Here is a 13,212-nt window from a genome sequence, read left to right on the forward strand (position 1 = left end):
ACATTGTTCCATTTCAAGTTATGCAAAGATTGCAGATTAAACTGACACATGCAACAGTTTATAGCTGTTGCATTGTTAACAATAAACGATTACGTACCATCCATGACTGAATCTGTACTTTTCGCTGACATGTTGAAAAGTTCTGGTCACAACTTTTGTATCAAAATTATCACCGAGTTTCCCCACTCGTAATTACGACTTGAGGGGGAGTGAATGTCCGATTTCCGATACCACGTGAAGGCAGCATTATGTCATCATGGATCCGTGATCGATGTGGACCTGAGGAATCATTTACAACAGGTCCTCTGAGAAAATAATATCTGTTACTATTGGAGGAATTGAGGAATAAACTACTGCCCTAACTTCACACCATCACAATTAACTACTCAGACCATTCAACGCATTTGGTACATTTCCTATTTTTAGGGTATGACATGTCTGTGTCTAAACTGAGATTAGTCCTATCATTTAGTAGTCTGAAATCCAGAGGATTTAAGACGAATTCAAAGTTCTCACTAAAGCAATATTTTTATAGAAACATCTTGTGCTTGTATTCTACTTAAAAGACCATTGCAAAGCTCATTACTTGAATTAGAGGCTGGGAACTTAATCATGACTTGAACTCACTCATCTCTATTATAATAACATGAACAGAGATATGTAAGTGAATGTTTTCTAATGAATTACAGTTTTTCAATTCAAGAATAAATTCAAAGGTTATACAGTGGGTCTTCACTTGAGACTGTTGGCCATCCATTAATGCTTTACAATGGAAGTGGGTGACTACTGAATAGAGTTGACCTTTTTAGCACATCCTAGTTTCTGAAATGTGAACTCTTATCTGCAAATTGCCACTTCACCACACCGTAACTATAGTAGAAACACTCATTTACATGCAGGATAAAGTTATCTAAAAATCATTTCTTTCATTCTAAAAGAGATGCTATGTTAGGGAAGACAAGTGGAGACACAGGGCTTCAACCACAGTTTCAGGCTCTCACTTTTCTGACAATGATCCCTTTAGCACCATGCATTAACGATGTCTGGAAAAGGAAACTGCTGATCTGAAACAAAATCAGCACAAAAGTAGTACACAGGAGTGATGCCTCATTATTTAGCAACAGAGTACTGGAGTTCTTCTGCTGCACACAGTTTATTTAACAATATGGTATATAAGTAAGAAATGAGTCTTTGAACCAGTTTATACAGTGTTTTCATTCTCTCTTCCTTATATTTATAGTATTTTGCTTAATAACTTGATTTACAATAGGAGAAAAAGTAAATCCCCCTAATTCAAGTTTTTGTAAGAGAGGAATGAGGGTTGATAACATTTATTTTTCCTCAGGATGAATCTCAAATGTGCCCCTTTATCCCTAGATAGCACACAGCTTAGTGTAAAATTTAGAGGATGGGGCTTATCAGAGATGTGGCCTACAAACAACCGGTGATCATTCCACCTCAGCTTAGGAGGCTGGTCTCTTTCTCATACTCTCTTTACACTTTACAACATTTGTATGACAAAAAAGGATGACAAAGTATTTTTTTAATGTCAAAGCAACAATGTCCTAAACCTGCAAGACAGATTTTTCCAAATTCCAGGACACTGAGACGTAAGTTGCAGTCCTTGTCTGTCTTTGTGAAACCAGTCAGAACTGTAGTTATTTTAGTGACTGTGAGGGTCGGTGTCAGTGTCTTCATGTGTGCCTGTATACATGCCCGTGTATAAACAACTGCCGCAGTCCATTTCCTATTTCAATACAACTGAGTGCTCTTCATACACACAAAGAGAAGGGGAGCGGTCCCTGAACACATCGTCTTGGAGTAATGGTACAACACTAGATTACATTTGCCAGGAATGACAGCTTGAGAAAATAACGAAAACCCTGGCCCAATTCCCAGACAAATTATTTTTACAGTTTCAACACAACAATGTTTTAAGTTTCTTTTCAAAAGGTACAAAATAAAGAGATTGAATAATATAATGCAATTGTACTTTTTCTTAAAAAAAAAAAATGAGAAAAGGCATGAAACCATACCGAAAACAAACCAAAAATAAATTGAGTATTGAACACATTTGGTCTCAACCAAAAAATATATTCTTTGTGGTTTTAAATTTTATTTAACAACCAACTTCTAGGAAACAATTACATTCCCTCAAAGTGTTGATTTTTTTTAAAGTTTTTTTCCCATGACCAAATTTTCTTTTTTCTTTTTACAACAGTTGAAATTTTTTACATGTCAGTACAAAAAAAACTCTCAACCTTAGAAAGAGCAAACAAAGCCCTCTAGCAGGATAAAGAGTCTGTAGAGAAACTAGGAGGAAGAGGGGTGGATGGGTCCCTGGTAGAGAGACTGTGGTTTGTTTGTTTTTAGTTCCAAGCAGAAATGCTACAATCCCTCCACAAACTTCTCCAGAGTGTCCCCTGTAGCATCTCCCACCATCCCCAAGTCACTGTTCAGGCCCACTCTGTTGGGCGTGTTAAGCTGCGGTAGCATGGCGCTTTGTTCTGGAGTCCCCAAGTGTCCCTGCTCCATAGATCCTGACAGCGGGCCCCCAAGTACCGGGTGTGGGGAACCAGAGTGGGGTGGATGTGGGTGCTGCGGTGAGGGCTGGGGCTGGACCTGGGGGGAGGGACTGGAATGTGGCCGCTGCTGCTGGGGCTGCTGTTGCGAGGGTGGACAGGGGGACTGGACTGGCGCGGGGGAGCGAACCTGGTTGTTGAGGGCATTGGGTAGTGTTGGTTGACCAGGGAGGTGGGCTCCACCCTGGGGCTGGCCAGACAGCAGGTGGTTCTGAGGGCTCATGGGGCTGGGTTGGGCAGGAGAGCCCATCTGCTGCTTGAGGATGGCCTGCTGCTGGGGAATTTGTTGCTGCTGCTGTTGCTGCTGGAGCATTCGTTGATGCAGTAAGTTCTTGGTGGAGTCGATCCCCATACCCGACTGGGCCATCTGAGCCATGGGTGGGAGCTGGCCTCCTGAACCTGCCTGCATGGCTATCTGCTGCTGCTGTTGCTGCATGCGGAGCTGGGAGTACGTAGTTGCTGTACCCTGCGCCTGAGCAGGGAACTGGCCAGGATGGCCCTGAGGCATAACTCCCTGTTGTTGTTGTTGTTGTTGCTGCTGCTGTTGTTGTTGTTGTTGTTGTTGTTGTTGCTGCTGCTGCCTTAAGAGCTGCCGACGATAAAGCTCCTGGATCTGGGGGTTGGTGTTGTGTGCTGTGTTTATCAGCTGACCTTGAGCCCCTAATGCAGCCAAGCCCTGCGCAGGAGGCTGCTGAGGCTGCTGTGGGGGCATCCCCGGCCTCTGCACCGCCCCTCCTGGCATGGCCATGGTCTGCATTGTTGGCATGCCAGGTTGCTGTTGCTGACCAGGTTGCTGCGGCTGGTTGGCATGGTACTTGGCTGTTCGCTGTTTGATGAAAGCAGCCATTAGTTGAGGATTTGATTTGAGGATGTTTAGGACTTGCTGCTGCTGTTGGGGTGAGCTGGGAGACTTGAGGGTCCGGAGAAGGTCCTGCAAGGCGTTGGGTGCAATAGCACCAGGTCTCTGGGGTGTTTGTGGCCGGACACCAGGCTGCTGTGGAATCAGCATCCTCTGGCCCTGCTGGGGTTGCTGCCCGGGGGTCATCATGGTTCGCTGCAAGGTCATGGCCTGCTGTGGGGTCTGGCCTGGGACAAGGCCTGGTTGTTGAGTCTGAGCTGCCTGCATCGGCCCTGCAGCTCCAGGCCACTGACCTGGGGGCATGCCTGGTTGCATGACCTGTGGTCCCCGGGGCCCTGGCACCATCTGCATGGCTGGCTGCATTGGTCCAGTCAGGCGCTGCTGTGGCTGCTGGGGGTTCATGGGCAAGCCGTTCATGTTGACCCGGTAGTTCTGCTGGTTCTGCTGGGCCTGTGCCATCATCTCGATGTGCCGTGCCATCTTGACTGCAGCGAGGGGAGGCTGCTGCTGTAGCTGCTGAGGTGGCTGAGGCGGCTGGGGGAGTGGGGACTGCTGTTGGTGTAGAGGGGAAGCCTGGGGCCCAGGCTTGCCCTGGGACACTGGTGTTTGGGGCTGACCATTGCGAGGTGCATTGGGAAAAGAGGGCGACATGACGCCTGCTGCACCAGGGGTCTGTGGCTGGTTGCAGAGTGGCTGCTGGGGTGTTTGAGGAGTGTTGGGCTGGGCATGGGAAGTGGGGGTGCTGGGTGCAGCTGAGGCCGGCGGGGACGGTAGCGGCATAGTTCTGCCTTGCATGGTAGCCATTCTTCTCCTCATCAGCTGGGCCTGCTGGAGTCTGTGTTGCAGCTGCTGCTGGCGAAGCTTGTGCTTGATGTTCAGGCAGAACGGGACAGGACACTTGTTCTCCTGACAGTGCTTTGCATGGTAACAGCATAAAGCGATAAGTTGCTTGCATACAGGGCAGCCACCGTTGGTTTTGCGCTTGCAGCCCTTGGTGTGTTGCACTACTCGCTTCATCTTCTGGCAGGACGGCAGAGAGCAATTGGCATTGCGACACTGACAAGCGTGGACCAGGGACTGGATGCAGCGTTGAATGCTTAAGCGCCGACTCTCCTGTGGGCTCTTGGAGGCCTCGCCACTCTGGCCGTTGCTGTCGTCGTCCAGGCCAAGGCCCCATTTCACCATCTGGTGTTCATGGCCCTTCACGTTGTAGCAATTAATGCAAAGATCAAAGTCCTGCAGAAAAGAACAGATGGGAACACAAGTTATTAAAACGGGCCTGAACAAATCTGATGAATATTTTTTATCAAAAGTTTCACAAATGCACCCTTGCTGTTAAAATTATTAATATTTGATGAAGTACATAAATAGTTACTGATTTATCCTTGTTTGTCCTAGTCTGTAAATAGACGCTTATCATTTCTTTTTACACTGTATGATTCCAACAACTTCAGACAGAGGACACTATCACAGAAGTAATTCAAGTGTAAAAACACAACTCAGCAACAGCAGTAACTCACCTCGCACACAGTGCAGTGCCAGCGTGTCTCCACATGGTGCTTGCACTCATTGCAAGTGTAGACAAAACGGTCCTGTCCCTGGTTGTGCAGCTCAACCAGCATGCACATGGTACTCCACTTGCACCTCCTGAGGGAGCTGAACTCCCAGTGTTTGTCCCTGGCCAGAGTTAGGAAGGCATCTCGACCATCCATCAGGTCACAAGAGAGCATAGGGTCAGGGTCAGCAATGGGCGGCAGGGTGTTGGCCATGGGACCAGAGTGGAGGTGGATCACAAAGAACACCTTCATCAGACAGTGGAAAAAAAGAAAATGAGAGTAAGAGAAGCACAGGCAACAGTGAAACTCTTACTGAAACATATTTAAAGAATTATAGGGTAAGGGTTAAGTATCATTAAGCCAAATAGAAAGGTCACTCACTATTTTTAATATCCAAATTCTGTTTTTATCATCAAAACTGCTTAACATGTAATAACTATAGAACTTAAAGAAATATAAAACCAAAACAATTCTGACCTCTTTGTGCTTCTCCATGCTGGCGTAAAGCTTCTGGGACAGATCATTGGCTACATTCGGCATCCCAGGTTTCTTCTTATTGGCTCGGCTAAGGCTGCTCTTATTTTTATTGGTCTTCTTGTTGTTCTTCTTCTTTGCATTTTTGCTGTCACCTGGCGTACCCTGCAGGGGATATACGATGACAAATATTAAAGGAAACAGCTGATTCCATCATCACATATTAATACGATGTTGTTTATCGACAGAATGTTTCCAGCTGTCAAGGAAGAACTCATTACATTGAAGATTTTCAGGTCTTCAATATATATACTTTTTTGTTGTCACCTTAATTAAATTCGACATCAGAGATCATTACAATGTGTAGACAATGATATTTCCAGGCTTACAATTGAGTGGTATATGAAAGAATGTTCCATCTGTGGAAGCTTGGAAGTGCCAAAATGACTTTGAAATATGATAAAACAGAACTAGAAAATGGAGTTGTAAATTCCTATTTTAGCTAGTATCACATAATCAAACCATGACACAACATTCGCACCTCAGGGGTTTCAGAAGCAGCTGTGTTCTCCTCCTTCTTCCTCTCCTCCTCCTCCTGCTCCAGCTCCTTGATGCTCTCCTCCAGCACGTTGGGCCAGAAGTCGCCTTCGAAGTACGGCAGCTCATTAGCGCTGGTCACATGGTCCTCTGTCGCCTGTTTGCAGATGTCCTGAGAGGGAGACAAAAACATGGATGATTCAAGCCATTCAAAATGTATTTTATTTGTTTTCAGTAATCCAACATGCGGAGCATTTACATATTTATTGTGTGAGTTTGTTAACACAGACAAAGTAACAAATGTGTTCACATTACCAGAAATCTACCTGGAAATGTGATCAGGAAAGCAGTAACTAGAAAACACTCGTCTCCCTTTACAAATGTATTTTAGTTTTTCATGCACCTGTTAATGTGTCCCTTATTCTAAATATTATAGAATGCATATTAAGACATGTCTCAGAATTTAAAAGAAAGTTTATCCTCCTTACCTTGTAGTCATGCAGAATCCTCTCTGCAAAGGCCTTGTCCAGCATCTTCCTGTACCACTCTTGCAGCCTCTTAGGCTTGGGGATCTTCTGGTCAGGAGGGTGGCAGTGGAAGATGTAGTCGTCTCCTTCACTGGGTGGACACGCCCAGATGTGGCCCTGGGCATACCTGCGTGGATACAGACCAAAGAGACGATGTGCAAGTTAGCATATCTGCTTCCTTAGGATTGCTTCCATTGAATTCCACAACAAAGTTTAATCCAGAGACTCTGCTCTATATTGACTCTGTCAACAGGTGAGGTGGAAAGGAGGCATTAGAGCAAGGCTTACCCAAGTTTCTTGACATATTCTAGATAGCCGATGAGGATCTCGTGGTACACTGCTGTTCGTAGAAGCCGAGGTCTGAAGAAGTGAATACTGTCAAGGTATGATATGTAGACTCGTCTGCAAAGGTAGAGAGAGCAAACATGGTACATTTCCCTTATAAAAAGCACCTTTAGTGCCAGTCCATTATTGCCATTTGCTACACACAGTAACTGGCTGTACAGACCTAGTGTTGGGGAATGGGCACTCAGAGCCGTACTCCTGCACATGCATGCCAAAGAAGCACACATCCACACCATCAATCTCCTCAAAGGCAAAAAGTGCTTTGGTTCTGTAGGGAAAGGTCTCAGGCATTTCACCCGTGTCCACAAACCTATGTTAATGAGGAAAAATCAAATATTAAAACGTGTAAACAGAATAAGGTAAAACATGTCTTGATATCGGGAGGGTTTACTCTGAACACATCACTCAACTCAACTCAAGGTGGGGACTATGCAAAGTTGTAGATTATATACGATAGTTTCTGGAAACTGGGCGAGGGTGTAAAGGTATGTTGGCACAAAAAGATAGTTAATCTTTAAAATCTTGTGTACATAATGCAGTACATACATGTTTTAGAATAACTGGTTTTTAATTTTATTGGGGCTATAAAAGCATCTTAGAAGAGTCATAAGCTGTTTGAGAAGTTGCCTTGTGTGTTGCTGCATTTAGTGACCCTCAAAAGGACAATGGGACAATTTAAGTCCAGTGGCCTTGAGTCAATAAAAAGCAAACAGCCTTAAATCAGTCAACCTGAAGATAACGGGTTCTTGGAGGAGGGCCCCCTCCCTGCGAGGATGGGACGAGCATCGCAGACTTTGATCGCTTGTGATGATGAAACAGCGAACAACCTTCTGAGGCACTCGGGGAGGATGTGCACTCCATCTTGTCAAACATTCAGGTTCTACAATCAGTACAAAGGCTTTATAGAGGCCATCCAGCTTTGCATGGCAGGGACAATAAAAAATAAGTCCAGGACAAATACGAGCTGTGCCGGTGCATCTACAAATCAGAGACGGTGAGACGGGTATTTGGTTGCCTACAATATTATGGGCTCCCTCATCTTGACTGTTGTCTCTTTGGTTGTTCATGTATTTGACCAAGGCACGTTTAGTAGATAATGATCCAGTAATATAAAGTATGAACTAATTAAAATGCTAAACAAACACACCAAAGCATACATGACATACACCCAGTTTGCCCGTCTTCCTGTCCGTGATGCACTCACCTGGCTTTCATGCCCGGTTTTACTTCCACCGTTTTGTCAGAGCTCGCCACCACTCGCACAAACACCTCTCCGGCCTCTGGGTGGTTCTGTCTCTTCAAGTATTTATTCACACGGTCCTCTATGTACATTCCCAGTCGTGTCGACTGCAGCCCTACAGTGTACAATGTAAATGCGTGAACAATGGCGATTCTTTGAACCACGATAAAAGAAAAGCATGGGTTACACATTGAGTACTGTAACAACTACTGCAGTGGCCTAATCAAAATCTCTTAGCACCATATGTCATAAAGGTCAGCATTTTTCTCCAGGTCTACAAACACCAAAGAAAAATACCAGAGAGACCACAAGGCCAACATAAAAATAAAACAACAAGGCTGCCACAACAGGAAGAGAGAGAGAGGGAGAGAGACGGAGATATGCAGCCCATGTGCAGGTGGTTTATATTATCTTGTGTCTTCAGTGCTTGCGAGACAAAACTGCAATTATCCGTTGACATTTTGAACACAGAGAATTCAACTAACGTTTTGCAGAGAACTTGTTTTCCTTTCGTGTTTTTGTACTCTTCTTTAAACAGTTGTCACAGATGAATCTGCAAAGAGAGAGAGATGTAACATTTATGTTACAAATTAACACACAGTAAATAGGCAAAAAAATTATGATGCAAATCTACTTAAAGTACAAGTTGACAACTCACCCAGATGGCCAAATGACCTCGTAGTGTAGGACGCATATCTGGTGCATCTTCCGTCCACAATCTTTACATTCAACAAACCTAAAGAAAAGCAAGCAAATAGTCAGACATTTCACAGTTACAGGTCTCCTTTCAAGGAATCCCTTAATGAGACATTATGTCTGTGGTGTTCCTCTGTTCTTATTGTTGTTGCTTTTTGCTTGATTTGTTTTTTTTTTAAATCTGCATCTTATGCTTTTTCAGTATTCAGCTGTGGTTGTATTTAAATGTGCTAAACAAATAAAGTTCGACTTGACAGAAAGAACCAGGTGTGATCTGTTGTCAGTGTTGTTCTTCTCACTGAGAGGGTTCGTGTCTACTTACGGTTCAGGATCGAGTACATCGTTCTTCTTACGCTCAAACTGATCTTTCGATATCATCCTGAAGTCACAGAGAAAAGTGAACAAGGAAGAGGAGAGGTAGTGAGAAAAACAATACACATAAAAACACAGTTTTATTTTCCTATCTTCAGTCCTACACATTGTGCCATTTCTCATTGCTGGCTGACTGTCGGGGCACGATAACAAGTTGTACATTGGTGCTTCGATAATCCACAAATAAGACTCTAAAAAACACTAAGGCTCTAAGAAATTAAGTCATTTGGGTCAAGATCATGCAAGCAACATGTTAACAGCAGTGAGATGCTTCTCACAGCTGGAGACGTTTTCACTATTTTATTAGAAATGTGCTTAAGTTGTCTAAGGCAAGACCCTGAATATCAAGGACTTGTATAGCTGCTGTCTTGAAGCTGACCTGGGAGTAACAAGGACATTTCCCTTGTCTCTTCAAAATTAATTTGATGAGATGTCGTCTCCCCTCACAATATGTTTCTAAATAGGCAAAGCTGGAACTTTTTTTCAATAGTGTGCTTATCAATAACCAGGTTACTTACGTCTGTGGCTGTGCAGGATCATCTCCTAACGTCACACTCTCCCCCTGGATTTCATTGAAGCACTTCTCACAAAAATGATACCTGCAAAAATATGCATTTAACATTCAGCACATTCGACAGTAAGTACTTGGCTAGTTGTGTGTCCATTACAATTGTGCACAAAATAATGCTTGACTTTTATGTTTTGTAACAGAGAGCAGGGAATCCCTGAGCTGCCATTGAGAGTGTAAATTGACTGCGCTGCAGGAGCCCCATGTTCTCTGTCAGGCTGTGCTGTATCACTACTGCTTCTGTGCTGCTCTGCTCAACTAGTTCAAGTGTGAAAACGTGCTGCAGTTACCGCGTTCATGCAGCAGGGGGTGCAAGGGATTGTGGTGCAAGCAGTCTTCTGCTAGCTTTCAACTGAGGGGAAAAGGCACTGATGGGCAATGCTGTTTGCAGCCAAAGTGTTTTCATCCGTCGTAGAAAAGAGGGGGGGCAGCAACACTGAATTCACACGATAAATGCTGAGCAAAACAATCTACACACTGCTTTGTTGCTCTGTGCCTGACACTCTTTTGGGTTTAGAGACTTCAGTGCATTTCCCAGTATGTGCAACGCTGGCATCTGGCTGTTAATACATGTTGTCGTGAGTAAAACCTCATGCCTTGCCAGGACCTGGAGGCAGAAACATTCAAGCTGAAGGTTCAGGATTACACACTACTGCCTGGATCACAGTGGTCCTCTAGCGCTACAGAGGAACAGATCCTTGCTTCAGGGGGTGGCTAATTCAGTTCAAATGGCTGCAATTATTGTTCATCAAAATTGCATTATTATTCTATACCCAATACATAGTTGAGTTTACAGCAGACAAACACACATTTGTGCATACGCAGACACACGTACCGGTTCTGGTAACTGTAGTATGTGCCTCCAGTAGGTATGGTGCAGAGCTGCTTGCCATAGCAACAGAGGGTTTGAGGAGAGAACTCGTACTGCAGAAACAGAAGATGACAAAGGTGGTGAAAACTCAAGATTCATTCATTCAATAAATCCTTTGTTGTCAGGAGTAAATGAATCAGAGTTTAAAATCTACTCCTTTAAATTTGACTCATCTTTAATGTTGGTTTATGCGGATAAAGCACTAACAGTATTCACAGTTGCATGGTGCAAAGTAAAACACATCCATGTCACAGATCATTCCTATCCCAATTACTACATCTTTCACACCCCCTTCAGCTCACCTTCCTGCCGCAGCAGTATCCCAGGCCCTGCATGACGGGGTCAATCTCCGACTCAAACACCTCAGCCAGCTTGGAGCAGTACTTGTAGACACGGGATGTCTTGCGGTTATAGAGCCAAGCGTTGTTGAACATCATCCAGACATCATCAACATATTGCCAGGGCTCTTGGTATTGGCCTGTGTCAAGCTTACGCTTTATCGTAGACAGGTCTATTGGGTTCTTGACAATGTCAAAGTAGTCCTGAGAGAGAAGGACAAATAAAAGTCCAAAGTGTTCAAATAGTGCAGCTGAATTATGCTCATCCACCAAAACTGTTCAATGTGTAACATCATGAGCAACACCTCATCATTTCAAAGGGTTTTGTTTTAAGTTAAAACATTAGGTGGCAAGTGCATGTGTGCTACGTACAGGGATACCCAGAAGCATGGGGTCTACTGGCTGTCTGAAGGGCAACGACTCAGGGTCCTGCCTGTAGAGAGACTCCAGAGTCGGCATCAGAGCCTGGCGCAACTCCTCTGGCTTAAAGACTAAAAAACAAACAATGGAAAAGGAAAGATGTATATTAAGTAATCAAAACAGAGAAAAGTAAGGGGGAAAGCAGGGTTTACTGTACAGGGAAACTGTGGAGAAAGAAAAACAGGAGAAGGCGGACTACTGCTACACTTTTTTTTCTTTTGACCTTTACAAAGATAACAGACTCCCTGAATGCTAGAGAATACAACTATTGGCCTGTTACTAAACAACAGCAACAATAAATGCAGGTCTAGTTGTATTTTGTTATCTGTTATACGTAAACTATTTCTAATTATGAATTATTCTGACTATAGAAATATAACATTTACGTTGTATAACTATACATTTATATTATATTATTTAAAACACACATGGCACATCATTACCACAACATTACATTAGGTGGCCCTCAGGTACATTCTAAAAGCTGCAAAAAAGGTGCAAAGCTGTTCATTACTACTTGTAAAATGCATGTAAAATGCAGACAAGATCAAAGAAGGCTTATAAGAGTCTGGACATTATTCAGAGTCGGTGCCGTAATAAGTGTGTGTGTGGGTGTATTAACATTACTGGCAATGACGGAAACCCTCTCCGCTTACAGAGTGAATCAGCCAGACTACACAGATTTCATTCATCTCTTTGCATCAGACTCACTTTTCCTCCGTGACTGAGAGGGAGATGTGGAGGTTGTGCCGTTGGCTCCACCCTCTTCCTCTTCTTTGGGTTCTGTCTTCATTTCCGGCTTTTTCCCCTCCACCTCCATTGGCTCCGGCTTTTCCTCTTTCTCCTCCTTCTTCACCACCACTGTTGAAGCAGAGTCTTCCTCAGTCTATGGACAAAAAGGCAAATGACCTATTAAATCACAGTCACGTTTTTTTCTCTCGCTGGGACGTTTGAACCTTTACACTACAAGGAGTTTGATGAGCATTTGTCTATCTACTAAGGAGTTTTCCTTATGGTGACTTGAAGTGTGAGCTTGTGTGTCACTGTGAGAAGTTTACATCTGTATCCCAGGAAATTCTCATTCTCTTGATGATCTAAATCCTAAGGATGAATGAATGTAATGAAACTGTATTCAAAAGGACAGCAAGAGAGTGGAATGGTGGCCATTCTCATGCAGAATGGGCCGCCGTTCGGATTCGAACCCGGGCCGCTGCAGTGAGAACTTAGCCTTCGTAAAACTATACCAACTGAGCTATCCGGCACCCCAGAAACTGTATTAGTTTATTGATGGCTGATACCTGATCCAATTAATAAGGTCTGTATCAGGGACAAGACCAATCTGGGGAATCAGAGCATATCAACTCCAAATCACAAAATGTATTTAAACTCAACTTTATTTTTGCCCTCCGTAACAACAACTGAACAACAACAATACCGAGGACTTTAGATGTCAAATGTTGGATTTTTTAACTTAATATATATAAAGTGAATCTATTCAGGCTAAGTAATGCTTTATTTAATTTAATTTGTGCCTACAAATCTAGGGTAGTATGAATTGTTGGAGAGTGAATGCACAAATGAGCTAAAAGCAACATGAATCAATGAATGCATTGATAAATGAATGGACGTGTATTTGAACACATTGCTTCAACTATAGGGGTGTGAATCTTTGGCTTCACAGTGTTTTGATTAGATTAATGATTAGGTTTGATTCAATTCTGTAAACCACGATCGGATTCAGTAACTTTTAACCAAAATTCTATATCCATGAAATAAACATGCAATAATACAAGTGAGGGCGCGCAGGTGGCAGAGTGGTTAGAGTGC

The 13,212-nt window shown here is 43.6% G+C and overlaps 1 protein-coding gene across 3 annotated transcripts in view; it reads right to left on the reverse strand.

The window, feature by feature from the left end:
* Positions 1 to 1,100: 1,100 nt before the first annotated feature.
* The window catches only part of crebbpa (CREB binding lysine acetyltransferase a), a 47,255-nt gene continuing 35,143 nt past the window's right edge, over positions 1,101 to 13,212 (reverse strand). For all 3 annotated transcript variants that reach the window (XM_084005009.1, XM_084005010.1, XM_084005008.1), the window contains 16 exons: positions 12,097 to 12,271; positions 11,338 to 11,456; positions 10,930 to 11,169; positions 10,592 to 10,680; positions 9,707 to 9,787; positions 9,139 to 9,195; positions 8,779 to 8,856; positions 8,606 to 8,673; positions 8,085 to 8,235; positions 7,044 to 7,190; positions 6,824 to 6,937; positions 6,497 to 6,662; positions 6,013 to 6,180; positions 5,475 to 5,636; positions 4,962 to 5,243; positions 1,101 to 4,677 (listed from right to left, as the gene is read on the reverse strand). In XM_084005009.1, coding sequence (XP_083861135.1) covers positions 2,389 to 4,677; positions 4,962 to 5,243; positions 5,475 to 5,636; positions 6,013 to 6,180; positions 6,497 to 6,662; positions 6,824 to 6,937; positions 7,044 to 7,190; positions 8,085 to 8,235; positions 8,606 to 8,673; positions 8,779 to 8,856; positions 9,139 to 9,195; positions 9,707 to 9,787; positions 10,592 to 10,680; positions 10,930 to 11,169; positions 11,338 to 11,456; positions 12,097 to 12,271 — 4,386 coding nt within the window. In that variant the 3' untranslated portion in view covers positions 1,101 to 2,388. The remainder of the gene's footprint in view (positions 4,678 to 4,961; positions 5,244 to 5,474; positions 5,637 to 6,012; positions 6,181 to 6,496; positions 6,663 to 6,823; positions 6,938 to 7,043; positions 7,191 to 8,084; positions 8,236 to 8,605; positions 8,674 to 8,778; positions 8,857 to 9,138; positions 9,196 to 9,706; positions 9,788 to 10,591; positions 10,681 to 10,929; positions 11,170 to 11,337; positions 11,457 to 12,096; positions 12,272 to 13,212) is intronic.

Source organism: Eutrigla gurnardus (genome assembly GCF_963514095.1).
Source record: "Eutrigla gurnardus genome assembly, chromosome: 3".
Taxonomy (NCBI): domain Eukaryota; kingdom Metazoa; phylum Chordata; class Actinopteri; order Perciformes; family Triglidae; genus Eutrigla; species Eutrigla gurnardus.